At 35.9% G+C, this 24402-nt stretch overlaps 1 protein-coding gene across 1 annotated transcript in view; it reads right to left on the reverse strand.

The window, feature by feature from the left end:
- Window positions 1-544: 544 nt before the first annotated feature.
- Window positions 545-24402, reverse strand: part of LOC109103619 (FRAS1-related extracellular matrix protein 2-like) — a 68691-nt gene continuing 44833 nt past the window's right edge. Inside the window, exons 7-24 of the mRNA XM_042739784.1 lie at window positions 15568-15717; window positions 14072-14281; window positions 13750-13947; window positions 13447-13611; window positions 12585-12767; window positions 11546-11676; window positions 11271-11426; window positions 10825-11128; window positions 9735-9866; window positions 9246-9577; window positions 7661-7853; window positions 7273-7377; window positions 6563-6690; window positions 6284-6418; window positions 3726-3852; window positions 3451-3638; window positions 2739-2885; window positions 545-2661 (exon numbers count right to left, since the gene is read on the reverse strand). Of these exons, the coding sequence (XP_042595718.1) occupies window positions 2170-2661; window positions 2739-2885; window positions 3451-3638; window positions 3726-3852; window positions 6284-6418; window positions 6563-6690; window positions 7273-7377; window positions 7661-7853; window positions 9246-9577; window positions 9735-9866; window positions 10825-11128; window positions 11271-11426; window positions 11546-11676; window positions 12585-12767; window positions 13447-13611; window positions 13750-13947; window positions 14072-14281; window positions 15568-15717 (3476 nt within the window). The 3' untranslated portion in view covers window positions 545-2169. The remainder of the gene's footprint in view (window positions 2662-2738; window positions 2886-3450; window positions 3639-3725; window positions 3853-6283; window positions 6419-6562; window positions 6691-7272; window positions 7378-7660; window positions 7854-9245; window positions 9578-9734; window positions 9867-10824; window positions 11129-11270; window positions 11427-11545; window positions 11677-12584; window positions 12768-13446; window positions 13612-13749; window positions 13948-14071; window positions 14282-15567; window positions 15718-24402) is intronic.

Raw genomic sequence — 24402 nt, forward strand, 5'->3', positions numbered from 1 at the left:
TAAGAGAATGGAATTAAGTTTTCAGTTAGAACAGAACTCGCGCACATCATCAGAAGCAAGGAAATGGGCATGAATAAAGATACTCTTGTGGTTAGAAAATGGTGATGGTAAAATGTCAGAAGTGGTATTGCATAATTCCTTAGGAATAAGCAACATGTCAATTCGGGACTGGAAGGAGAGAGGTTTTTACTCCATGTGAAAATCTTTTGAGAGGGTTTCAGCTCTCTCCAACTATCCATCAAAGATAATCTTTGCATAAACATTTTCAAGTATAAACTACTATCGTCAGGGAGTTTTGGAGGCCAGCGAGATACCCAATGCTTAAAAAGATTAAGTCATATAAGTCACTTTAATTATGTCCCCACTAGATGCAACAAATGCCTTGTTTGTAATGGGTTTTGTCTCGTTGTGCCATGAGACAGTGTGACATTTCCATCACACGCTTGAGCCATTCAGCCAATCACAATGCACTGGATAGCTGGCCCATCAGCATGCACCTCGCTTTTTTGAATGATAAATTTTGTAAAAATCAATGTGTTTTAGGAAGGCGGGCATAGAGGAACAACAATAATGTGCATTATGTGGAAAATAATGTGTTTTTTGAACCTTAATTCCGCATAAACACATTGCATTACACCAAATACACAAAATAATGTTCTTTTTAGCAACGTCATATGACTCCTTTAACGGTAATGGGAGGCCTACACTGTGAAATTTTATGGAGGATCAGTGATGATCTGGGGGTACTTCAGAAAAGCTGGAATAAATGGATTTGTTTTTGTGGAGGGTGCATGAATATAGCCACGTACAAGGTTGTCCTAGAGGAAAACTTGCTTCCTTCTGCTCTGACAGTTCCCCAACTGTTTTTTTTCCCCTCAACAGTACAATGGTCTACACCACACAGCCAGGTCAATCTGGGTGTGGATGCAGGACCACAAGAGCAGAGCTACTTTAAGTTTTGTGCCAGGAGTATCAAAAAGTCACCCAACACCATCACCCCCCAATCCAACATTACTCAAACACATACCTATAAACAGGAAAACCAGTGAAACTTATAATTTTGAAGTGGTCTCTTATTTTTTTTTTTACAGAGCTGTATATATTCTTTATTCTGTACTACACTATATTCTTGGACAGAATTACATATAAAAAAACAACAAAAAAAAAACAAAGAGTTCCAAGAGTCACATTGTTTGACCGATAAATCAGTAGGGTTTTGTGTGTGTATGTGCATGTGTGTGTTGAGGCATCTCAAAGAAAAGCTCACTTTTATCTCATTAATGTTCATTTGATAACATGCTAATTAGCATCACATTCCGGTACAAAAGTCATGACAACGATCTCAAAGATCTCAAAAAAAAAAAAAAAAAAAAAAAAAAATTGGCTAACTGTGAAACATCAAAGAAATGTTACATGGCAAAAATCACTGATCATTTTCCCCAAACATTTTATCTGACTTATAATACACTATAATACATTTTTACACAGTAAGTGTAGATAAAAATAAAAACATGCAAACTTGATAGTGACCATAAATATGTAAAATACAGAAAAAGAATACTAATGTGGTTTTGTTGTGCCAAAACTGAAACCATTTCACTCTTCTGGAAACTTGATTAAATCAAAAACACTTGTTTGTATTACAGCACATTTAATTTGTAAAGTAGAAACAATAGCAGTGAATAAAAAAATAAAAATGTAAAAAATAAAAATGAAAACTATTTATGGATCATGGATGGATCACTAATCAGGTATAGACTAAAATTTGATTCTTTCAACCTTCTAATACTAACAACCATTAAAAAAATGATCAGTGACTGAAAACAACCTGTACAATACGATGTCATCTTTCCCATAATACCATTCTTTCATATAGCACCTTTGGATATAAAGTAAATCTTTAATTTGGATGAATATCAATGCCATCAAGCAGTAGTAGTTTACAACCCATTCTCTCAACAAAAGATTCAGACTTCAAACAATTATTAAAGCAATGACAACAGAAGTGCTTTTGAAATTCAAGTACACTTTCGGACCGACAAAATCCCAAGGAGAGGTAGAGCGCAACCACTCCGAGTCACTCCATGTGTCCTTGCGTGCCCGAGCAAATAAACAAGAGGCACTTGCAAACAAAAAGTGATTCGAATAAAAGGGTCCACTGTTGAGAAATCAAACCTCTGAGCTGTCATTGCTATCGAGGCCTTGTGTCATCATGGGCTCTGTGCTGCTGGAACCTTTTGGGGACTCAGTGATGGTCTTTTCTCGTCTAGATCGCACCACCAGAATGACGAGAATGACGAGGAGGATGGTGAAGAGAAGACCTACCAAGATTCCTATGATCAAGACAAGCCGGTCGTCACTAGAGTCCCTTTGATTCAATTCTCTAGGAATGATACCCTCCGCCTGGGATTCCTCATGAAGGTTGGGATGTTTTTGAGCACTGCGTTCCAGCGCTATGTGTAAGATGTTTGTGCCACGGTTATTTTCTGTGCCAATATCCTGAGCCAAATCTGGAGCGCTGTTGGCTGACCTTTTGGAAATTGAGTGGCTGTGTGTCACAGAATGATAGTCAAGGCTCCTTTTCCCGATGCCTCGGTTAGCGTTGTCTCTGGACCGGACAGTGTAGATGGTGTGAATGTACCACTCCCTGCCTGCCGACACCTGGACAGTGTTATAGTGTTAGAATCACAACATTATCACAATGTTTCTTAATTTGGCAGCTGTTGTATTCCTCTTACCTGAAACAAAGCTGTGGAATCCAACCTAAAGCCATCAGAGCCCGGCTGCCTCACCAGCGGCAGCGCCTGAGGATCGTCTACAGCGAGGAAAGCATTGAAACTAATGCTGCCAAATGTTCTCGCCTGAGTTTCTGGCTGAGCTTTGTCCTGCAAAGCAGAATGAGTTCAAAATTGCACATTATTCTGCCTAATGATCAAGAATGTTCTCCATGTAAATGGAAACGTTAGACCTACCTGACATGAAAAACTAATACAAATTACAAAAACAAAACAAAGCTGTTAAAACTTAAATCTAAAATGAAAACAGAAAAAATATATAGAAAAAACACTAATAATACATTATAGATACTAAGATAACACTGAATCAGCTAGATCTAGATTTCAGCTGTAATGTTTAGTTTCATTGTATGTCTGCAAAATTTCCAAAATATGATTAACTGTAACTTTGCAACTGTTTGTATGTATTTCCTAGATGCTACTGCAGGTAAGTTGTTTTTTGAGTCTAAGAGATTATTTTAAATTAATGACCTTTTTAACAACAAGTTAATATGCAAATTAAATTTTAACTAAATTCTTCCATTTTCCCGATGACTTTGCTGTTTACAAAATTTGCCTTTTGCTCTTTTTTTTTTTTTTTATTAAATCAATAATATTGGACATCTAATCTAGATTTTTCTAATCTAGGCTTTATTAAAACAGTGTTCATACTTACAATGATCTTAAATCGGTACAAAAGAGACGGTGAATCAGCTAGGCAGCCGTACTCAAAGTTGTCAGGGTTGTATTTTGGGATGTATCCATCCGCCCCTGTGCACAGGAACACCTTCTCAATGTTACAGATGAACGAGTCTCCAAGATTCTGAACGGGATCCACCATTACACGGCCGTAGATGACATCTCCTAAACAATGCAGCAGCCATAAATTAATGACATGTGTCATATTTCAAATACTCAAACAGAAATAAAGAGTTGTTCGTAGCATTTTACCCTCTGAGAAAGCCGTATCACTCTCCTGACCAAAGCCCATGGAGCCGTCTGACAACCAGAGAGTCTTCTTTGAAAGCAGCAGCATCTGTGTGTTAAGACTGAACTCTGCGGACACTGGATCACTCACCTAAAGTCAACCACACAAACGTTACTGTTCTGTTCAGGAAAACTGAGTATATATTTATATGTTTATACTTTCAACATTGATAATAATAAGAAATGTTTCATTAACACCAAATGATTTCTGAAGATCATGTGACACTGAAGATTAAATTCAGCTTTACTATCACAAAAATAAATTACATTTTAAAATATATTAAAATACAAAACAGTTATTTTAAACAAAAATAATGTAAATATTATACTTCATATTCATATTATATTATTTATAGTATAATATTTCACAATAGTAATGCTTTATGTTTATTACTCTGTTTAATGCTAAAATAACATGGTTGTCCAGGACATTTCAGAGCTGATTGGTTTGTTGATTATTTTTCCGTGATGCAGGTTTTGCACAGCGCATTACACACACACACACACACACACACACACACACACAGAGGAAATCTCTCCAGGGAGTAAAGTTCTCCGTCGCTACGACGTATTTCCGTTAATTGTAGCGAGTCAACGACGGATTTCCGTCAATTGGAAAAATGAGGGGAAAAGAAACATGTAGCCCATTGTTGTTGTTCTGCGGGCACACCAAAAATCATCCCCGCCATGGCTGCAGCTTCTCAGCTTCATAGTGATGCCGCTCGCATCATTCACTGTCGGTTTATTACCAGAGAACACAGAGCAGGACTTGAATTCCGGTGTTGCATTGCGGCTATTAATAACAATTCTACTCATTCCCGCAGGTTCAGCGCTTATAACGCAATGACAGATGACGGAATGTATCATTTGCACGTGCTTTTGAGTCTTGAGAACTCACTCGCGCGTTCTCATTTTCTGCGCGTCCAAAGCTCGAGATAAGGATAGTGACAGCTTTTAATAGTAATTAAGGGAGTTTGCAAATGTGATATTGATTTAATACAACAGTTCAATTTTTTCTATTTCTTAAGCGAAAATAGTTCCAAATATAGTAACAGCTCAGCCGCTGCACATCTCTAAAAGCAAACACAGCCGAGTTTCATTCATTCAATGAAAATACGTTTTTGAACGAATCTAGTGAGTCAGTGATTCATAATTACCCATTCTAAAAGAGAGTCACTTGCTTCATTTCTGAACGAATCAGCCGTTCAAACGAATCAATTGAATGAATGATTCAGTGTTAAAATCAATGACTTGCTGCCACCTGCTGGCGGATTTAGTTTAATTTTTAACCAATATTTTAAGTTATTTAAATCATTTAATATTTCTGTATTAAAAATATTATACTTAAAACATTAATCTCCACATGAATGTATAAATTCAATTGCACTCATGCCACCTCTGAGCCTCATTAAACGTCTGTAAATGTACCTACAAGCCACTTTTGTGTTCTTGTGTGCCACCACTGTAGTACAAATAATTTTTTTATGAATACTACTTATTTGTCTTATCCTACTTCTTATTATATTGTTTAAAAAGCTTATAAACATACATCTTTGAATTTGACAGATCAAGATGCCATTACAAAGGTAAAAAGAAAATACCCCTGTAAGTCACTTTAAGGATTCAAATGTCACCTCGTATTAGGAAGGACAATTTTTGATCAGAATTTTTGATTATTGATCAGAAGGTAATCCTAAATTGTTTAAATTAGGAGGACAAGCACTGCTAAGAAGAAAAGTAAGCATAGAGCCATGTGTATCAGTATATTAGATCTGTGCATGAGGTCTTAAAGAGACAGCAGCCTAAATAAATCTCCTTCTGCCTTTCATTATACAGTTAAGACTGCCCAGTGTTATTTTACAGCTGAATAGATTATAGTTAGACCTAACAGAAAAAAAAATAAAAGTACTGTTAATTTAATTTGTATCTTGTTATTGTGTTTATTTTTGTAATACCACGACTGAGGTGCTCTTGAACAAGGCACCGAACCCCCAAGTGCTCCCCGAGCGACGCAGCATAAATGGCTGCCCACTGCTTCAGGTGTGTGTGTTCACTGCTCTGTGTGTGCACTTTGGATGGGTTAAATGCAGAGCACACATTCTGAGTATGGGTCACCATACTTGGCTGTATGTCACGTCATTTTACTTGTCAATTTACTTGTCTTTTTTTAGTTCAAATAAATTCAATTCTGAGTGATATATAGTCCTGGGACCACAGCTGGAAAAGATCGAAGGAAACACTGCATACATTTAATAAAACTAGAAAAATCCCATTACAAAGGTAAAAAGAATTTTGACAAGATTTTTTTATTATTGATCATAAGGTAAGCGCTCCTAATTACAAGAAGAAAAAACTGCTCTTAAACTGGATGTGTGACAGGTATGGCTGTGGTATAGGGCTTGGATGAGGAAAAATTTTCAGTCAAAAGATTTTTTTTTTTTTGCTTTAACCCCTGTTTCTGAGCTTGGCTATACAGCCTTTGCCGTGACTGCTTTGATGAGTGCTTGTGATTCAGTAAAGACCTGTTGGAAGCGTATGTCCAGATCAAAGGTAATTGGCTCTCTGGGGTGGCACACGGGACGGAAGCTGTACTCAACACCGGGAGGAGCCATGCAGGGAACCAGTTTCACCGTGTACGTTCCTGAGTAATCCCTCACCTGCAGGAAATTATTTCAACACTTACTGTATCAGAAGAGACAGTAAAGGGACTTAATAATTACAGATCCAATCATGAGCATCTCAAGAGCAGATTTAGCTTTGAACAAAGAAAAATGGCACAAAGAGACATGCTAAAGACTTACAGCAAAGTCAGAGATGAAGGTCCACTGCTGCATCGGCTGGTTGTATGTCGGCTCACTTCTCACTAAGCTAAGGTTAAAGGTCAGCCCGGGATGGTCCGCACACATGACCATGGAAGTCATAGGGGAGGCTGTGTTGACACAGATGTTTTTATTTGTTATGAATGCAAGACACTATCTCATCATAACTGGTTTAAAAAAAATAACTTAATTCTAAAAATGGGCAAATATCACAAGAAAATGTTTCACCCCAAAAGCAAAATAAAAATGAAAAAATGTTAAAACAATATATTTAGCATTAATAATGTTTTAAAGGGGGAAAACAACGTTTACAACCAATTTTTTAAAAACACTTTTAGCATTAGTTAAATTCATGAGATATACTGTATGTATTGTACGTTTAAATATTAATGTTTACATAACTGCGATTTGAATTCAATTCTAGTAATAAAAATGTCAAAAACATTTTCTGCTTCTAAAAATAAGCTTCATTTTCTATAGTCAAAATACAATTTCTTGTTTATTTATTTTGATTTTTGAGTGAAATACGAGCAGTACATTTCTTGACAGTGTTTGTGAGTTTCATCCAATTACATAATGCAGATATGAGCTAAAAAGCAAATTAAAAAAATTATTAATACCAGATGAAATCATTTATAGGTAGTATAATAGTATATATACTTGTAGTATATTTAATATGTTTAATAACACACCTGAATGTGCGGTGACAAACAGTCCCCGAAAACGTGCTTCTGTACGGAAGTTGACGACCAAACGGCCCTGTTCATTGATGCGCATGCTTGTAGGATAGAGGGCACCTAAAAATAAATAAATTACATTTTAAAATATATTTAAATAGAAAGCAGCAAAAATATTTCAGAATATTATGTTTTTACTGTATTTCTGATCAAATAAAAGCAGTCTTCGTCTACATTCAAAGCTCACTACAAAAACAAAACAAAAAAAATTACAAATTGTAATCAGTGGTGTAAGTACTATGCAAAAATAATCTAAAATAGTCCAAAAATATTACTAGATTTATTACATTTATTACATTTATTACGTTTTCCATTTAGATACAGAAAAAACATGCTGTCTTGCCTTGTAATTCAGCTTCCGGTGGACTACCGATGCCATCTCTCCACAAGATGGCAGTATCGTAAACAAAAGTGAGACGCAGCTCAGACTGCAGGTCAAAGTGCTGCCAACCACCAGCGCCCACGGGTGAATGAAAGACGTATGACACGTGCAGGGGCACACGCAGGGTCACGTAAGACTGCACCAGGTTCAGCACCTACACAGGACAGAAAGGTCAGTACTTCAGCATATAATAACTACCCAGCTAACAATGCAGAGTTATTATATGCGTTTAAGAAGGTTAGTTAGTGGTTATAAAAATATCCTAAAAATAACTATTAGAGAATGTTTTATATAGGTTCTCTTTAGGTTTCAGAATCACAAACTTTTAATAGTAAGGTTTCCTAAAGATCCTAAAATCTTTTGAATTTTCTTGCCAATTACTGTGCTACAAATATCAGTTTAATTGGACTTTAACTGCTACTCTCCAGGAAAATGTCTTGGATAAATTCACAGATCAACTTCCCCGAACTTGAATGTGTCCTGTTCACTCATCCAGTTCTGTGACACTTGTCCACTTTAATTAACTGCAGAGTAAAGCAACATAGCTTGTGTCCATGGTGAAGACAAACGACTGGCTCAAACAGGCATGTAAACAGTTGTCTAAAGCTTGTTTAAAGAGCTATACATTCTTTTAGCTAGCTGTTTGAAGGGGGGACAGAAACACAAGACACTTTTTATGATCTAAAGGTCAGTTTTGACTCATTGTGGGTGAAAGACAAATAGTGAGCGGCTTAAAGATGTACATAAAGCAAATGCCTTTGCCAATAAGCTAAAACGGCCAGCCACAGTATAATGGATTGATGTGATCTCACAACTGTGAAAAAAGTATTTCCTTTAAAATGTTTGGCAAAGACTGGGAATCCATATATCAAGAGCAGGAGTCTAAACCTTAAAACGATTGAATAAATTCCTAAACTGACACTGAAACAAAACAAAAGAGAGACAAGGACATGTTAACCCCTTTTAAGGGCACAAAACATTTTAAACTTCTGTTCAGTAAGATTTATACTCTTACACTCACCCAGGCTGCATTTATTTGATTACAAACTACAGTAAAAATATTAATATTGTAAAATATTACAACAATTTAAAATAACTGTTATCTATTTAAATCTATTTTAGAGTGTAATTTATGCCTTTTGAATTTTCCCCCATTACTCCAGTCTACAGTGTCGCATGATCCTTCAAAAATAATTCTAATATGTTGATTTGCTGCAGAACTGTCACAGATGAAAACAGCTGCATTCTTAGATTTTTTGTAGAAAATGTAATGTTTTTTTTTTTCAGGATTCTTTGAAGAATAGAAGGGCCAAAAGCATATTTTTTTTAAAATATATAAATCATTTGTAATATTATTAAACTCTTTTCTTTCACTTTTGATCAATTTAATGTGTCCTTGTCCAATAAAAGTAATAATTTTGTTCAAAAAGGTAAAAAGAAAAAATCTTTTGAATGGTAGTATACTATAACTTCTTATTTGGTTGATGCTAAAGGCATGGCATGATTTAAAAACAAAAAAAACAACAGATTCCTTCTCCTTCCTCACCTGTCCATCAGTCCCGATATTTCCTCCGCAATCGTTGAGCAGTTCAGACATGTCATAGTAGCTGATAAACTCCCACAAGCAGGCCTCCAGGTGCAGGTTTCGGTAGAATCGTAAGGTGTTTTGGCCCCTGAGGGCTGTGCTGTACTGGTAGGGCGCAGTCCCGCCGATGGCATCTGGATTGCGGGTGGCATCTGTGATGAAGCCGTAGCGTGTCCGCACCTCTGTGTAGTCCAGCAGGTTAGAGCAGCGATGGTTTCCTACACGCGTACCGTCTGGACTCAGGGTCAGCTCAAAGTTGGAGAGCGGCCGAGTGGAGACTACAGGTAACATTCCTATCAAAGGGAATGAGGAGAATGATGTAACATGTATGTATCTGATCTGAAACAGAAAGTCAAAAGCATTTTTCAATCCTTTATAATTTTATAATTAATATGCATGAAGCCAAATCTGCCTTTCAATATGGTAAAATTGGTGTGCAGGTGCACTGACCGTCAATATGGGGCATGGTAACAGTCAGTTTAATGAGGTTTGGGTGGTCTGGATCTTCTGCTCCGGTGTAGCGCAGCCTGGCAGAGAAAGGCTCAGCCCCAACTGTGCCAACAACCCGAGGCTGGCACATACCTGATGACAAAAGGGAAAAAAATGAAACAGCAGCAGTTTAAGGGAGCCGTATCATTAGGAAAAACACTGAACAGTGAACATGAAACAATGTTAACAACCCAGTTTGAAATAGTGACCCAAGTGAAATAGTATAGCAAGAAGAAAATTTAGATTTTTATCAGGTTCAAATGATGTAGAGCTCAAAAAAAAGAAAGCCAGTCACTTTTCTTTTTATCTCATTCATTTTTCTAGAAATTGTCTAATATTGGCAACCTGATCTCATGACAAAAACCTACTTGTGGGAACTTTTTTTGCAAAACACGAAAATATGTACATATCAGAACAGTTTCCAACAGAAATGAACACTAGAGGCAGTAAAACAGCAAGCCCTTTTAATCGTTTTTGTACACAGTTATGATTACAGCTGCATATGTTTCGCTTTCTGGATGTAATAAGCTTGCTCGTTAACTCGGCCCTCACAAAAACATGACTCACGATGAAAGAGCTGAAAGATGAGAGAGATCGAAAAACAAGCTAAAAAGGCAATCCTTACTAACTCACATTTTCATTTGTTATTAAAAACGTTACAGAGCATTGGACTTATAGAGTCACTCACATTTGCTTTTGTTCGTACTATCGGGTAGGTTTAGGTGTTATTTAAAACGTTACAGAGCATTGGACTTATAGAGTCACTCAACGAAAATTTCAAGTCAGATCTGTGATGACACCTACAAAACCAACATCACATACAGTAAAACATACCATACTGTATGTATGTTCATCTGTTCCGGGGAAACAAAAAAAAACGAAAAAAAAAAAAAAAAAACGAACACTTTTAGTAGACATTTCACTAAGAATACATCACAAAACGTACATGTCGCTACGTATTTTGCGTCTTGCAAAAAAGCTCCCATAGGTACGTTTTCGTCATTAGATCACTCTCAATATTGGTGTTAATTCTGTAACACAATACTCTCACCGTCTTCCTGGCTGATGGAGACTATGGGGCTGGTGAGCTCTAGGCCTTCATCCCCATTGGAGTTGACAGCCCGGGCTGCACACTGCACACGTGAGCCTGCCTGGAAGTACACTGAGTCTAATGTGATCGTTTTGGAGGAGGTGAAGAAGGTGTCAAAATCCACTTCCTTCATGGGGCTGGTCACACCGTCAGGTCCTGTCGGGGCACTGACCAGCCAGCGGTACCGGGTCAGGGTGTTATTGATGTGCTCAGCAACACAGATGGAGCCCGTTCGGTCAAAGTCAGCATACTTGGGGTTGCACGACTAAAATAAATATATGAATATGCATATATAAATCATATGTTTATTTTATATTTAGTTTATTTTTGTTAAGTAAGTTTACACACATTCACTGTGTCTAAATTCACTATTTTTCACTCATTCTTTGCCTATGTAATAAACCTACCGTGACACAGACTACAGGATATCCTGCGACTGGCTGAGAATCTCTAGTGCTGCTTGTATCATCATACTGCAACAGAGACACCACAACTGGCACTGCAGGGAAGGTCACATCGGCCATACTGTTCGTCTCTTCAATGTAGATGATGGCTTTGGTGACCTGAAGATTTGGAAAAGAAGATATAATGAAAACAGAGTGGATCCTTCATTGGTAATTAAATAAAACAGGTATAATACTACTGATTATACAAAGACATTTTTTGGCATATTTTGGAGTACCTGAATCTCTGCTACCATGTTCTCATCAGGTTTGAGGTGGACAGTGAAGGCCTCTCTCATCTCTCGTACACCATCATACAGAATTTCCACCACCACTATGTGCTCAGTCTCTCCTTCTTTAAACTCCACATCTGCAGTTGGGGAATTGTCATTTTCATGTTTGATTTTGTACATGTTCTATACGTACAGTACATTACAAGGCCTTTTTTAAAGTGTGATAAATAACCAGTGTGGGACAGCATATATGTAAAAGAAACATATCCAGCTCATGTGTCACTGCCAAAAAAAAAAAGGAAATTATATTTTTCTTTTAGATGGTCTATTTTTGACCATCAGAATTACTTACAATGTAACATTATTTAATAATAATAATAATAATAATAATTTTCTTCCCAAATTCTCATTACTCAATATGTTGAGATATTTTAGTTTTGTATTTTTGTAAAAACAGTTATTCTCAGTGATGATTGTCATTAATTCTCAATACTGTAATGCAGCAATTTTAACAGCACTAGAGTAAAAAAATACAAATACAATTTTTTATTTAAATCATCATAACTTAGGCAAATAATAATTACACAATTATACATAAATGTATAGTAATATTAAGAACATTAGTACTTGTTATATTTAAATTAGCATAAATTAGGTAAATATAACACAAATACTTTTATGATGTTTTTTTATAGTAATTAAAATTATATTTTTTATTGTTTATCTTATTATTTTGCATACATGTATATTCTTGTCTGTCTTCTTACTTTTATTCTTTTATACAACAATAACGTGAATGTGGAAGGGAAATGTTTTTTATAGTAAAAAAAAAAATCATGCAAAAAAGACTTTAAAATGGTCAAATAAAAATATTAATAATAAATGGTCCAGAAATAAGCTTATTTTTCTTTGATCAAGAGTTTTTTTAGTTAAAAATAATGATTATGGGGTAAAATATGAACTAGACATTTCCTTGGGAGATTTTGTGAGATTCCCCAGTGAGATGTCTTAGAAAACCATGCTATGATGTTGTGTTTGAACCCACCTTCAGAGATAGGATGGTAATCTTCTCCAGAGGAAGCCGAGCCATCCTTTGTGTGGACCCGAACCACAGACACTTTGGATGTGTCTCCTGTCCTCTGGACCGGGATCCTCACCACTGAGATTTGCCCAGACTCACTGGGTTCACTGACACTAAACTTGGTTGCTCCAAACCTGATAATGGCCTCTGGGGAAAAAAGATCATGGGAAAGGAAAGATGTATTTTAGCACCAAAATATCACTTAACTCGGGGTTGATATGAGCCAATCACCTTAGACAGAAAGATGATTAAAGATCACATGAAATCAAAATGAGAGTTGTGTAGCTTCTAGACAAGATCTATTTGTATAAGATTTTAATCCTGTAGCTCAGTGGTAGAGCATTGCATTATTGCATTATTATTATATTATTATAATTTGCATTAGAGCAGCGCAAATTCCCAGGGAACACACATACTGGTAAAAAATTGTATATCCTGAATGCACTGTAAGTCGCTTTGGATAAAAGTGTCTGCTAAATGAATAAATGTAAATGTAATCCATATATTTGCTATTGTGCCTATAAATGTTGACATAATACATTTATCCTGATCTTAGAAAGTTATCTAGCAGATATGTGCATTTAAATGTTACATTTTTCTCTTTAATACTGTTTTAAATATTTTGTTGTGAAATAATGCATACTATTTTGTAAGCTTTTCATCTTTACAATCTTCTATATACCTTTAATATCTGCATTTTTTTCTGAATAAAAACACTGCCTTACAGTTCATACAGTACTTTCTAGGACTCTGACAGATAACAGCAATTGCAAGTGGAACACAAGTCGGCACAGAAATGTGAGAAAGTGGGAGATGAAAGTCTTACTGTCAGCATCGTCCTTTATCTTGACTAGTGTCTCATTCTGAGCCCCTATGGAGGCCCCAAATGGAGACTCGCTCTTGGGGCTTCCCAGCACCAATCTCAGCTCCTCGTCTTCCTCATGTTCGGTGTCATCCACAAGGATGAGGACGCAAGGCTTCTCCACCTCTCCTACACAAGCAATCAATAGGGAGTTGTTGTTTAGTATGCATACAAATGTCGACACTTCAAATTGGGAATGAATTACTGGATTTTCTTCATTCTTAACTCTTTTATAGAGATAAACACTCTTAAAGTCAAAAATAATACCTGGTAAAAAGACAATGGTGGAGATGTCTGTGTTCGGCCTCTCGTTGAAGTCCATCATGACTTGGGCCGAACCTTGACGGCTGTAGCACTGCACACTGGACTTGTAGCTCAAATCTCCACTCCGGTACACAATAGCAGATATCTGTCCATCATTCTCATTACCTGTGTATGCAGGATCTCGGAACTGCACCTTGGGCACTTAAAAAAAGTGTTATATTCAAACCCAAATCTTATTTATGTTGTTTTTTTCTTGTCTAAGTTAATATAAACGAAACGGTACACTATATTTTGCCTTTTTATGGTTTAGTGTAAGATCACTCACAATCTGAGATACTGTCGTTGATGTAGATTGTAGCTTTTCCTGGTTCACCCAATATGCCATTCATTGGCATACGGAGAACCAGCTCAAATTTCTCTGGCCCCTCCAGCACCGGCTGTCCCAGGTCATCCAGGATTGTAACCTTGAACGTCTGCATGTTGACGCCCGGGGAAAAGTCTAGGTTCTTACTAATCCCAACGTAGTCCACGCCAGCTGTGTTAAGGTTTACAGAATGTTAGTAAGGCAATGGTGAAAATATTCCAGAAATATCAATTGCACAAAAATAAATTCTCATAGGTAAAATAACAGTGAGAAAATAAACCTCTCTCAAGCGCAGAACTGACCAACCTTTTTTCTCCACAAAAAGAAGAAAAAAATCGGTTACACTTTATTTTACAGTACGTGTACTTACATGTACTTATAGTGTACTTACAGTGTATTTATCTAAGAAAGTTCTGGTAATACAAGGTAACTACATAGGGTAGGGTTAGGTTTAGGGGTAGGTTCAGGGTTAGTACCTAGTTATTACATAGTTATTGTAATTACTATAATAAGTACATAGTATGTACATGAGGAACAGGACTGTAAAATAAAGAGCTACCAAAAAATCTATACTGACACTAGACTGGTGAGAGAATACCTTTGTGGTTACACTTTATATTTCTGACCTGCTGTGCAAATAAATATTTTATTGATAAATATCATGTACAGTAGATACGTTTACTGCTATGTACACATTCCTTAAATACATTGGGCTTTCTATCAGAAATGTCATATTGTATTATTGCATTTTCAAAGAAATCATCTTAGTAAAAATAAAAAAATAAAGTGGTTATTACTAGTGAAATAATAATTAAAGTGTATTTTGTCAATCCATTTTTGCAGATTTTTTCATGTTTTTTAAATTAAATTTGTTTTAACCTTCACAAAGTGTTTATTTATTCATTTTTTATTGAATAAACTGAAATTATTTTCCACTAGGCATTTTACAGTGTGTGCAATTGTTTGAATGAGCTGCCACTTAGTTACATGCTGGCCTATTATTGTGGTGACATTGATTTTAAATTCACTGACTGGTTGAACACGACTGGACCTTTCCTGGCCAGAATGAGCTACAATGTGAACCAGACAGTCGATAGTCTGACTCTATGAGTAAATTGTGTGAAGACAACCCTTTCAACAATCTGGACAGTGTTCAAAAGACTGTACATGTGGATGTTAGTTCAACATTAGTATTTATAGATCATGTTAGAAAGAGGCACTGAAGACCTAGTCGTGTTTAAATCTTGTCAGTAAGTCATAGGATGGGCTCTTGTCGTCTGTCGCTGTCTATTGTTGAAGCCTGAGGGGCCTGTAGCAACATATTATTGGTGTAGATGTCTCGAAATACAAGCTAGATAATGTATTAGATCAACCAAGCATGTTTACAGTAATTATATATGAAAGCGTCTGCACATGTAATACTAGAAACTGTCATATGCAATCTGTCTGCTACATACCTTCGGCTGAAACAGGCTCAGTTTTTCGAGACCGTACTGTGACAGTTCCGGTTTTGGAAAGGTCACTTCCTGTCCTCCAAACCCGGACTTCGACATAACCATCACTCTCATCCACATGGTACTCAGTTTCTCCAAAGTAAAACACTGGCGCTGTTGGACAACAAAGAGAGATGTTTTTTTGAGGGAACAATACTTACTTAGGGAACTTACAAAAAAAACTCCAAAAACTGAAAAAAATTACTAAAACACAATAAAATTACTAAAATGAAAATATAAAATATAGAAATAAACTATAAAAATACTATAATAGCACATCAATGATATTAAAAAAGCACTTTTGAATCACTGTTTTTGTCCACATAATGAAAGTCAGTGGGGTCCAAAACAACACTGACTTTATATTTATATGGATTATTTACTATTTATTTATTTTCAAAATAGATTTTGTGTTCCACATAAAAAATAAAAATAAAAATCATACAAGCTTGTAACAAAATTAGGTTTAGTAAAAGATTGTTCATGTTTAGGTGAACTATCCCTTTAAGACAGACACTTTTCAAAATATATTTTGTATTCCGGAGAAGAAATGAAGTCATACAAGTCTGGTATGACATTTGGTGAGTAAATGATGACAGAATTTTCATTTCAGTTGGGTGAACTGTCTTTTTAAGAGTGAGGAGCTGTCTGAGGTGGCTTTAACAGAAGGTACGGGGGATGTGGAGATAGATGGGCTAGCGTGGACCTGTCTGTCTGCAATTAACACTTTACCCGACTTAGAATCCATGGACACATCCTTGTTCATAGCTCGCTAACACCCTGTCTGCTGCTGAAAGGTCTATGTCACACTTAGCTTCCAAATGTGTTTTCTTGGAAGACACTGTGTCATGTACTGAATCTGATTGAGGGTAAGACACTGAGGGTGTTGAGGGAGTTTAAGCTGCTATATGTCCACGGTAGGAAGCGCATCTAAGCCTAAGGAAAATAAACAATATGTGTGATGAGGCTCTTTTTCACTCGTTTTATTCCTGTGTGGCTTGGAGGCCTCACAGGCGACGTGATAAAAAACGGCAGCTTCATTTTTACCCCTAAACCAACACTGAACTGTTGACGCATTAGGATGGAATGCACTGATGAGGCGAGCCTGGTTTGTTATCATTGCACTTTTTCCATGAAAAAGTTTTAAATAGAACCACTTCAACATTTGAGCTTTTGTTAGGCCCCATTATTGAATCATTTTACCTGCCACTGAAGGGTTATCCAAGCTCCAACTCTTATATTATGAACTCTTTAACCATGAAAAGTGAAACAGGAAAATACTGATGGGGACAAAGAAGAGTGTTTGACTGACAGAAAGAGTTCACTGAAAGATGAAAAATTGTAACAAATATCTCATGCCACATTATGGCAGGTTTGATGTCTGAAGGCATGTCTTGTGACTGATGAGTAAGTGACAAGTTTGAATGTTTAGAAGTGGATATAAGCGTGAATAAACAGAGCAGCTTGGACATTCTGCAATAAAAAATAAATAAATAAATACATACATAAATAAATAAGACACAGGTTTATTATAACATGGTCAACAAGGTAAGCAAGTATAACAGTATTTCATTTTTGGTTTAAAACGTGTGCTAAAAATAAATAAATAAATTCTCAGTTTTATAACCAAGTTTGTAATGTCACATTAAGGTATTTTTTAAAATAAAATAAAATTAATTTAAATTAAATACACCAAAGTGTACACCATTGTTTGGGGTCAGTAAGATTTTCCAATAATTATTAAATATTTTATTAATTATTTTTAAGGAAATTAAAACTTTTAATTGAGCAAGAATGCATTAAACTGATCAAAGGTGACAGTAAAGTTCTTTATAAGGTAACAAAAAAATTATATCTTTAATAAATACTGCTCTTTTAAACTTTCCATTTATCAAAGAACCCTGAAAAAAAAAAAAGCATTTAATAAGCTTTACAACTACATTGATAATAAAAGGAAATGTTTCTTGAGCACCAATTCCACATATCAGAATGATTTTGGAATTTCAGCTCTGCAAACTCAGGAATAAATAAATTTCTTAATTTCTTAAAATATGTGACCCTGTCTCTGAAATCCAGGCTGAAATCTCAAAATCTAATTGTGAGATATAAGCATCAAAGTTTGATCTCAAGGCTACATTTTCACAGAATGTTCTTTACCTTATGAAGGATGATTTTATGTAGAAAACAGTAAATCACAAAAAAAAAAATTACTTTAGCTGGGATTTCACAGCCAGGGTCACATATGAAATAGAAACAATATATAAATACCAACCCCAAACTTGCTTTTCTATTCCAAACTTGACATCCCAATGCAGCTGATTACTACTGCCTAAGTAAGAGCAATAGTAATTAAAAATTACTGACTTCCTGTTGGGTTTCGGATATTGCTCCAAGAGTCTTTTTTGTAGGTACTGATGCTTTACATATGTGTGCCAATTTTCATGCATGTACGTGAAACACAGCTCAAGGGCTGTTGATTTTTTTTTAGGATAGGTGGCGCTGTCGAGCCATTTTGCCACACCCTCTTCTGAAACCTATATCAGCCGTAAATTTTCACCAGGTCTGACGCATGTGCAAAGTTTCAGGACTTTTCGAGCATGTTTAGGCCCTCAAAAATGCGATTCATTTTGGAGAAGAAGAAGAAGAAGAAGAAGAAGAAGAAGAAGAAGAAACGAAGCAGATACAAGAGGGTCCTCACACCATCTGTGCTCGGGCCCTAATTATATTGTGTTTTATGTTTCCTGTTTAATGTACTGAAACTACTAAATTACCAACTTTCATTAATGATCAAAGGCTAAACTTAACAAACTCACAAAAAAATTTACATATTTTACCTGCAATAAAATGCACGTTACATTCGTGTGAAGCTGTGTTAAAGCTCTCAAGGGGCAAATATATCTTTAGGCACTGCCTAGAGGTTTGAGTCCAAGGGCGAAAATAAGACTAAATTGTTCAAATGGTGAAAATCCCATTATAAATTGCACACTTCAGAAAAACAGAAGCAGCTATCTCTAGATTTATCTAGGTCTTGGAGACACATTAAATATAATTGCATGATGTGCCTTGGCACTGCCAGCGCCTGTCCCTGCAGAGATATAAAGTACTGTGGACGATCAGAAGGTGATGTGAAATGAGTGCTTTTGTTTGGCTTGTTGTGTGGATGCTCTTTGGTGTGTGTCTCGCTGCTCCCGCAATCAGATAAGGATCATTTGTAAAAGGGACAAACAGTGAGCTTCAAAGCACCACAGTCCATTAAATGAAAAGCAAACCATTGGCTCCTACACGACCCAAACCCAAACTCAGGCGCTTCACTGAGTGGATTAGGTTACCCGTGTGGCAGGCTGCCACGGTGCTAGTGGGCTAAATTTGAACTACTGAGGGTTTTCTTTCCTTTATAGGAAATGCAGACTGGTACGTTAATGCATTATCTTTCCGAAACTTGAATGATCTGGCCTGAACACTATAGTATGCTATGACACTCACTCTTAACTGTATTCTACTTCACTGCACGGTTGACAACTTTGGTCAAAAGCTGCTCTTCGAAGCAACTCCAGCCAGCAAAGCTTTCACAAGGATGGACCCAGGAGACGTTAACGCACAGCTTCCTCTCACCTCATTTCAACTCACTGTAATTAAACCTCCTGGTGGAAAAAGCCAAAGTAAATGTAATCAAAAGCCAGGGAAATGTAATCAAAGAAGAGTATGATTTTTGAACCATGAAATATTTCTTATTTTTAAATGATTGTTTAGTGTATAAAACAATCCCATGGCAGTTTATTAGATTTTTTTTGTCAATGTTTTCTCTCAGACGAATTTCTCATAATAACTGCACATCAATTCGAACATCAAAATTATGCTTCAGAGTTCTGTTTGCTGATTCTTCTGGCGCACAATGCAGATTGTAAATGTTTCATCAGCAGAGGGAGAGATCCGGTTGAAAATGTTTTGTCTTAAAGGAATGTCCATGACATTTTCCTTTAGTTATTTTAAAATGTATAAATAAAAAATGCAGTTATCAAACAAACAAACAAACAAACAAACAAACAAACAAACAAACAAACAAACAACATCTAAATGCAGTTGCAGACAATTTAGTTTTTAATAGATTCTTTTTCAATAATTTCCTTCATTAGGATACCAGAACAATTACATCACCCTGATATTTTTTCATTATTTTGTAAATTCAAAACATGTCTTTTCAGACACATTATAAAACTATATAACTATAAATTACTATATTTACTGTGTGTGTGTATATATATATATATATATATATATATATATATATATATATATATATATATATATATATATATATATAGGATATATAATGTATGTAGAAGGGGCTAGGATGATTCTAAGGGCCCGAATGTGGAGGGGGGCCCTGAGGGGAAATGCATTTCTACCAAGAAATATATATACTGTATATACTGTAGTATATTTATAGTACTATATATAATGTATACTATATATATATATATATATATATATATATATATTATGTATATAATTATTATATATACACACAAATATACATATATATCGCATTATAAATTAATATGCTTATTATAAATCATATAACATTATAGTATGATATAAAATGATGTATGTGCTCACACAGTGAGAGAGGCAGAATGTACCCTGGGAGTCTGGTGTGTGCTTCACACTTCTACATGCAGACATGTGTGTTTGAACTTTCCTTAGCATTCCCACAGAGAGACAGCATTTATAAAAAGACCTCTGGGTAGAAGAAAATGGCAGAGCACATTAACACAGCGCTAAGTGTTTCTTAGCGAGAACACACTGTACACATTTCCACAGCAGCGGAATTGATTTGCTGTAATTTTATTTTAAAAAGCACCAGAAAAGGTAATTCTTTTGCAAAAAAGCATCAGGACACATGTATTTCAATTGCAAAAAAGTAGACCCGCCAGGGTGCTTTTTGTGATTGACAATACAAAATCTGAGATTGCTGGCTAATGCCATATTACGTTGCCACTACTTATGACTGTTTAAAAAATGACCTGCATGTACTGTGAAGACCAAATGAAAGATTTCAGTCACAATTTCAGCTGCAAGTTTTTATATGCTCAAAGTGCATATAAAAAAATGAATGTCGCATTTTCTTTATTCTCATTATATTTTTGCATCAACTTTATGTATTCATTTAAAATGATTTAAAGAAATAGAATTATTTTATCATTTAGTCACCCTCACGTTGTTCCAAAACAGTACGAGTTTCTTTCCTCTGTTAAACACAAAAAATATATTGAAGAATTCTAGTAACCAAACAGTTGATTGTAGCCATTATATATACGAACTGTTTGAAATTTTGGGTGAACTATCCATTTAAATTTTTCCTTGAAGCATTATTGTTCCTTAATATACAAAATATTTCTTCAATCAAGGTACAGCCAGGAATTAACAAACAGACGATGAAAGAAATGTGACCTAACAATAATTCCCTCAATCACCAACTTCTCCACAGGACATCTGCCTCGTCTCCTCCAGGCTGACCCAGAATCGGAAGACTGGATCTTAATAATAGGCCGGATCCGGATCCTCCCTTCACATCTCTCTCTCCAAGTGGTCCATAATCATAGCTTTATTAGCCCAGCACACATTCACAGCCTGACACCAAGCAGTATATATAGTGAGCCTGATCCTTAGGTACAAGTATCCTCTTGTTTTACAGTTACAATAACTCAAATGTGTTTCTCCCTCGATGCATGCGAGGGTGATTTTTTTCATATCCAGCGGCAGTTACCACAGCGTGCTAGAACACATCCCACTGCACTCATTATCATGATATAATGTTGCCAGCTGATTCTTGTTACCAATACAATTACAGAAAACATGTGAAAAACAAATATAACGAGAGTTAAACCTGAAAAGGTTTGTATGAGAGTTTGGTTTAGGGGTAAAGGCAGAGAGCAGAAATTGCCATTTTCTCTGCATAAAAACAATAGAAATCAATAGAAAGTCTCAACCTGGATAGAAAAACAAACGTGTGTGTGAGAAACTCAGTACAGACAGAATCAATCAATCAATCAATCAATCAATCAATCTTTCTATCTATCTATCTATCTATCTATCTATCTATCTATCTATCTATCTATCTATCTATCTATCTATCTATCTATCTATCTATCTGTCTGTATGTATGTCTGTCTGTCTACATTTCCATTCATTGATAGAAATACAAGAAGAAGAAACAACAGAAAAAACTTGCTAATTTGTTACAACATGATGAAAATCTTTAACCCACTGCAGTAAAGTCCAGTCCAAGCAGACTATTTTTACTGGGTGTTGTTGCTGTCGGTGCTTGTTCTGAGTACTCTAAGTAGGTGGCACTCAATAAGCTGACACGGTGCTGTCTTTTCTAAAAACAGTCGATCAGGTTTCAGGTGTATGCGTCATTTGCAAAAGTGAACCAGCACTGCTGTCAGACAGTAGCTCCAGGCAATGTTTTCTCTCTTTCTCTCCTTTTTTTTTTACTCCTCCTTGCTGAAATTCTTGACATCAGCCAAGAATCTGGACTGGAAAACAAGATAACAATGAAGATGCAAACAAAGCCAGTTTCTACATGGCAGTGCTGTCCCCCACCCTGTGTGTTTATACTTGACAAATCACCCGTAAGAAATTGGATCAACTTGCGAACTGATATGCGTAAGAGGCTTCCAATTGTCATTTACCTCACCTTGAAAATCAAGAGCTGAGGTATAACCAAAAAAGTGCTAAACAAAACATTTTTCTAATCCATCAATCTAAACATCTATAAATCTAACAAAAATGAATATCTATCTATCTATCTATCTAACTATCAACCAAAATAACTAAATATAAACATAAATAAAACCATCACTTTTCCAGCCACTTGATCTGTCAGTATTTCACTTTCCTGACATTTGGAATTTCCCAGCCACTTGATCTGTCAGTATTTCACTTTCCTGACATTTGGAATGGCTTGGTGACATTCTGGACAGGGCTACAGATTGAAAAAATATTCCATGAAGTCCACCCTCATAAAAAACTTGACAGAGACATCAATGTGGCACCACAGTTGTGCTGACGCCTCTAGAGCTGACCCTGGAGACTCAAACCCGGCGTTTCGACACGCAACGTTTTAAATTACATTGCAGCAACCAACTGTTGGGAATTTCAGGCATGTAACCCCTGTCCTCTTAAAAGAAGGACACTTTCACCACCATAAAACCCTGCCATAAATAGTAATAAATGCAATCTATCTACAATTCAATTGCCCAGAGATAGGAGAGCTTCAATCCATAAGCTATCCATCATCTGATCCATCAACGTTTTGTTTTTCATGAGATTTTTAATGGAAGATTTGCTTGTATGAAACCAAATTACTTCAAACGCTGTTACACATCAAAAGCAAACTGAATAAATTGAATTCGCCAAAGATTTTTCTTCTGGCTTATGTGTGTGTGTGTAAATGCAAATAGATTTCAGACCTCCCACAAACTCAAGGGCTCCTTCTTTCAAGCAGAATCGGAGTTTCATGTAGGTAGAAATTAAAAAATCAGCAGTTTTGTTGGATCTTTTACTTCCAGTCTACCCTGTCTGTGCAGGATAAGCATCGGTCTCAGGAGATAGCCGGGCAGCTGTGAGAGGAGGGGAGGCCCAGAGGTGTTGCTGAACAAAGAGGCACCGTGGGGAGATATGATAGAGAACAGCACCTGTAACTATGCCTGGAGATGAGCGATAAGGTGCTTTCTGGGGCACATAATGCACATGTGTAACCATAGACATGTACACGCCTGAGGACAGCTTTTCGGCTTTCAGCTTTCAAAATGGATAGCTCTGTTTTCGATGCACATTTAAAGTCATATTAGATCAAATCAAACCTTAAAAAGGCTCAAGGATAAAATATACATGACCGGATCTGTTATGTTTTGTTTATCATTAAAGGTCATTAATAACTGTATTTTCTTAAAGGGACAGTTCACCTAAAAACAAAATCATATGATCATCTAATATTTATCATGTTGCTTGAACCCCATATTAATTTCTGCTTGAACATAATACCCCATATTCATTTGGCTATTTTATGGATTTAATATTATTATGAAAGTCAGTCAATTCCATTGTATGAAAAAGAAAATACATAATCTGAGCAACATCCAGGCGAGTCGATTATTTTAATTTTATTCAAAGATTTTCTAGAATTTCTTATTATGCATAAAATTAAATACATTTTTACTATGCCTAAAAAATGGGAGAAGCCTCATTTAATTATGAACTTTTTTATATATAAAAATTTAAGTCTGTTTAATTTTTCAGAGCCTGTTTCTCATTAGAATTAAATCACATTTTCAAATAATTACAATTTTCTCACAAATAATTTTTTTGAAGTTAAACTTCATTCTGAAAGGTTCAGACAGGTGGCTTTTTCAGGCACAAAAAGAAAGAAAGAATTCCACACCATATTGGAATAATACTATCTCTCTACAGACAAAATAATCCATTCTCCCCACTTTAAGGTGAGACTCCACCATTCTTTGCTTTCATACTTCATGAATTATGGCTGGAAAATCATTTCAAGGTATGCTGTGGTGTTCAATAAATCCTATGAATTTAGATTAAACATTCAGTGTGATCTTGCCTTCAAATTTCTGAGCTAGATCGCTACGGGACTGTGTTAAAACAAAGCCTCCGACAGCTTCCCAAGTGTTCCCAACTGTCAAGAAAATGTTTTCAGGCATCTCTTAGCCTGCAAGTGCCCCAAAGATTTAAAAGAATAGTTTGTTTTTATTTGATTACCTGCCTGAACAACTT

Source organism: Cyprinus carpio, chromosome B15, assembly GCF_018340385.1.
Source record: "Cyprinus carpio isolate SPL01 chromosome B15, ASM1834038v1, whole genome shotgun sequence".
In the NCBI taxonomy this organism is placed as follows: domain Eukaryota; kingdom Metazoa; phylum Chordata; class Actinopteri; order Cypriniformes; family Cyprinidae; genus Cyprinus; species Cyprinus carpio.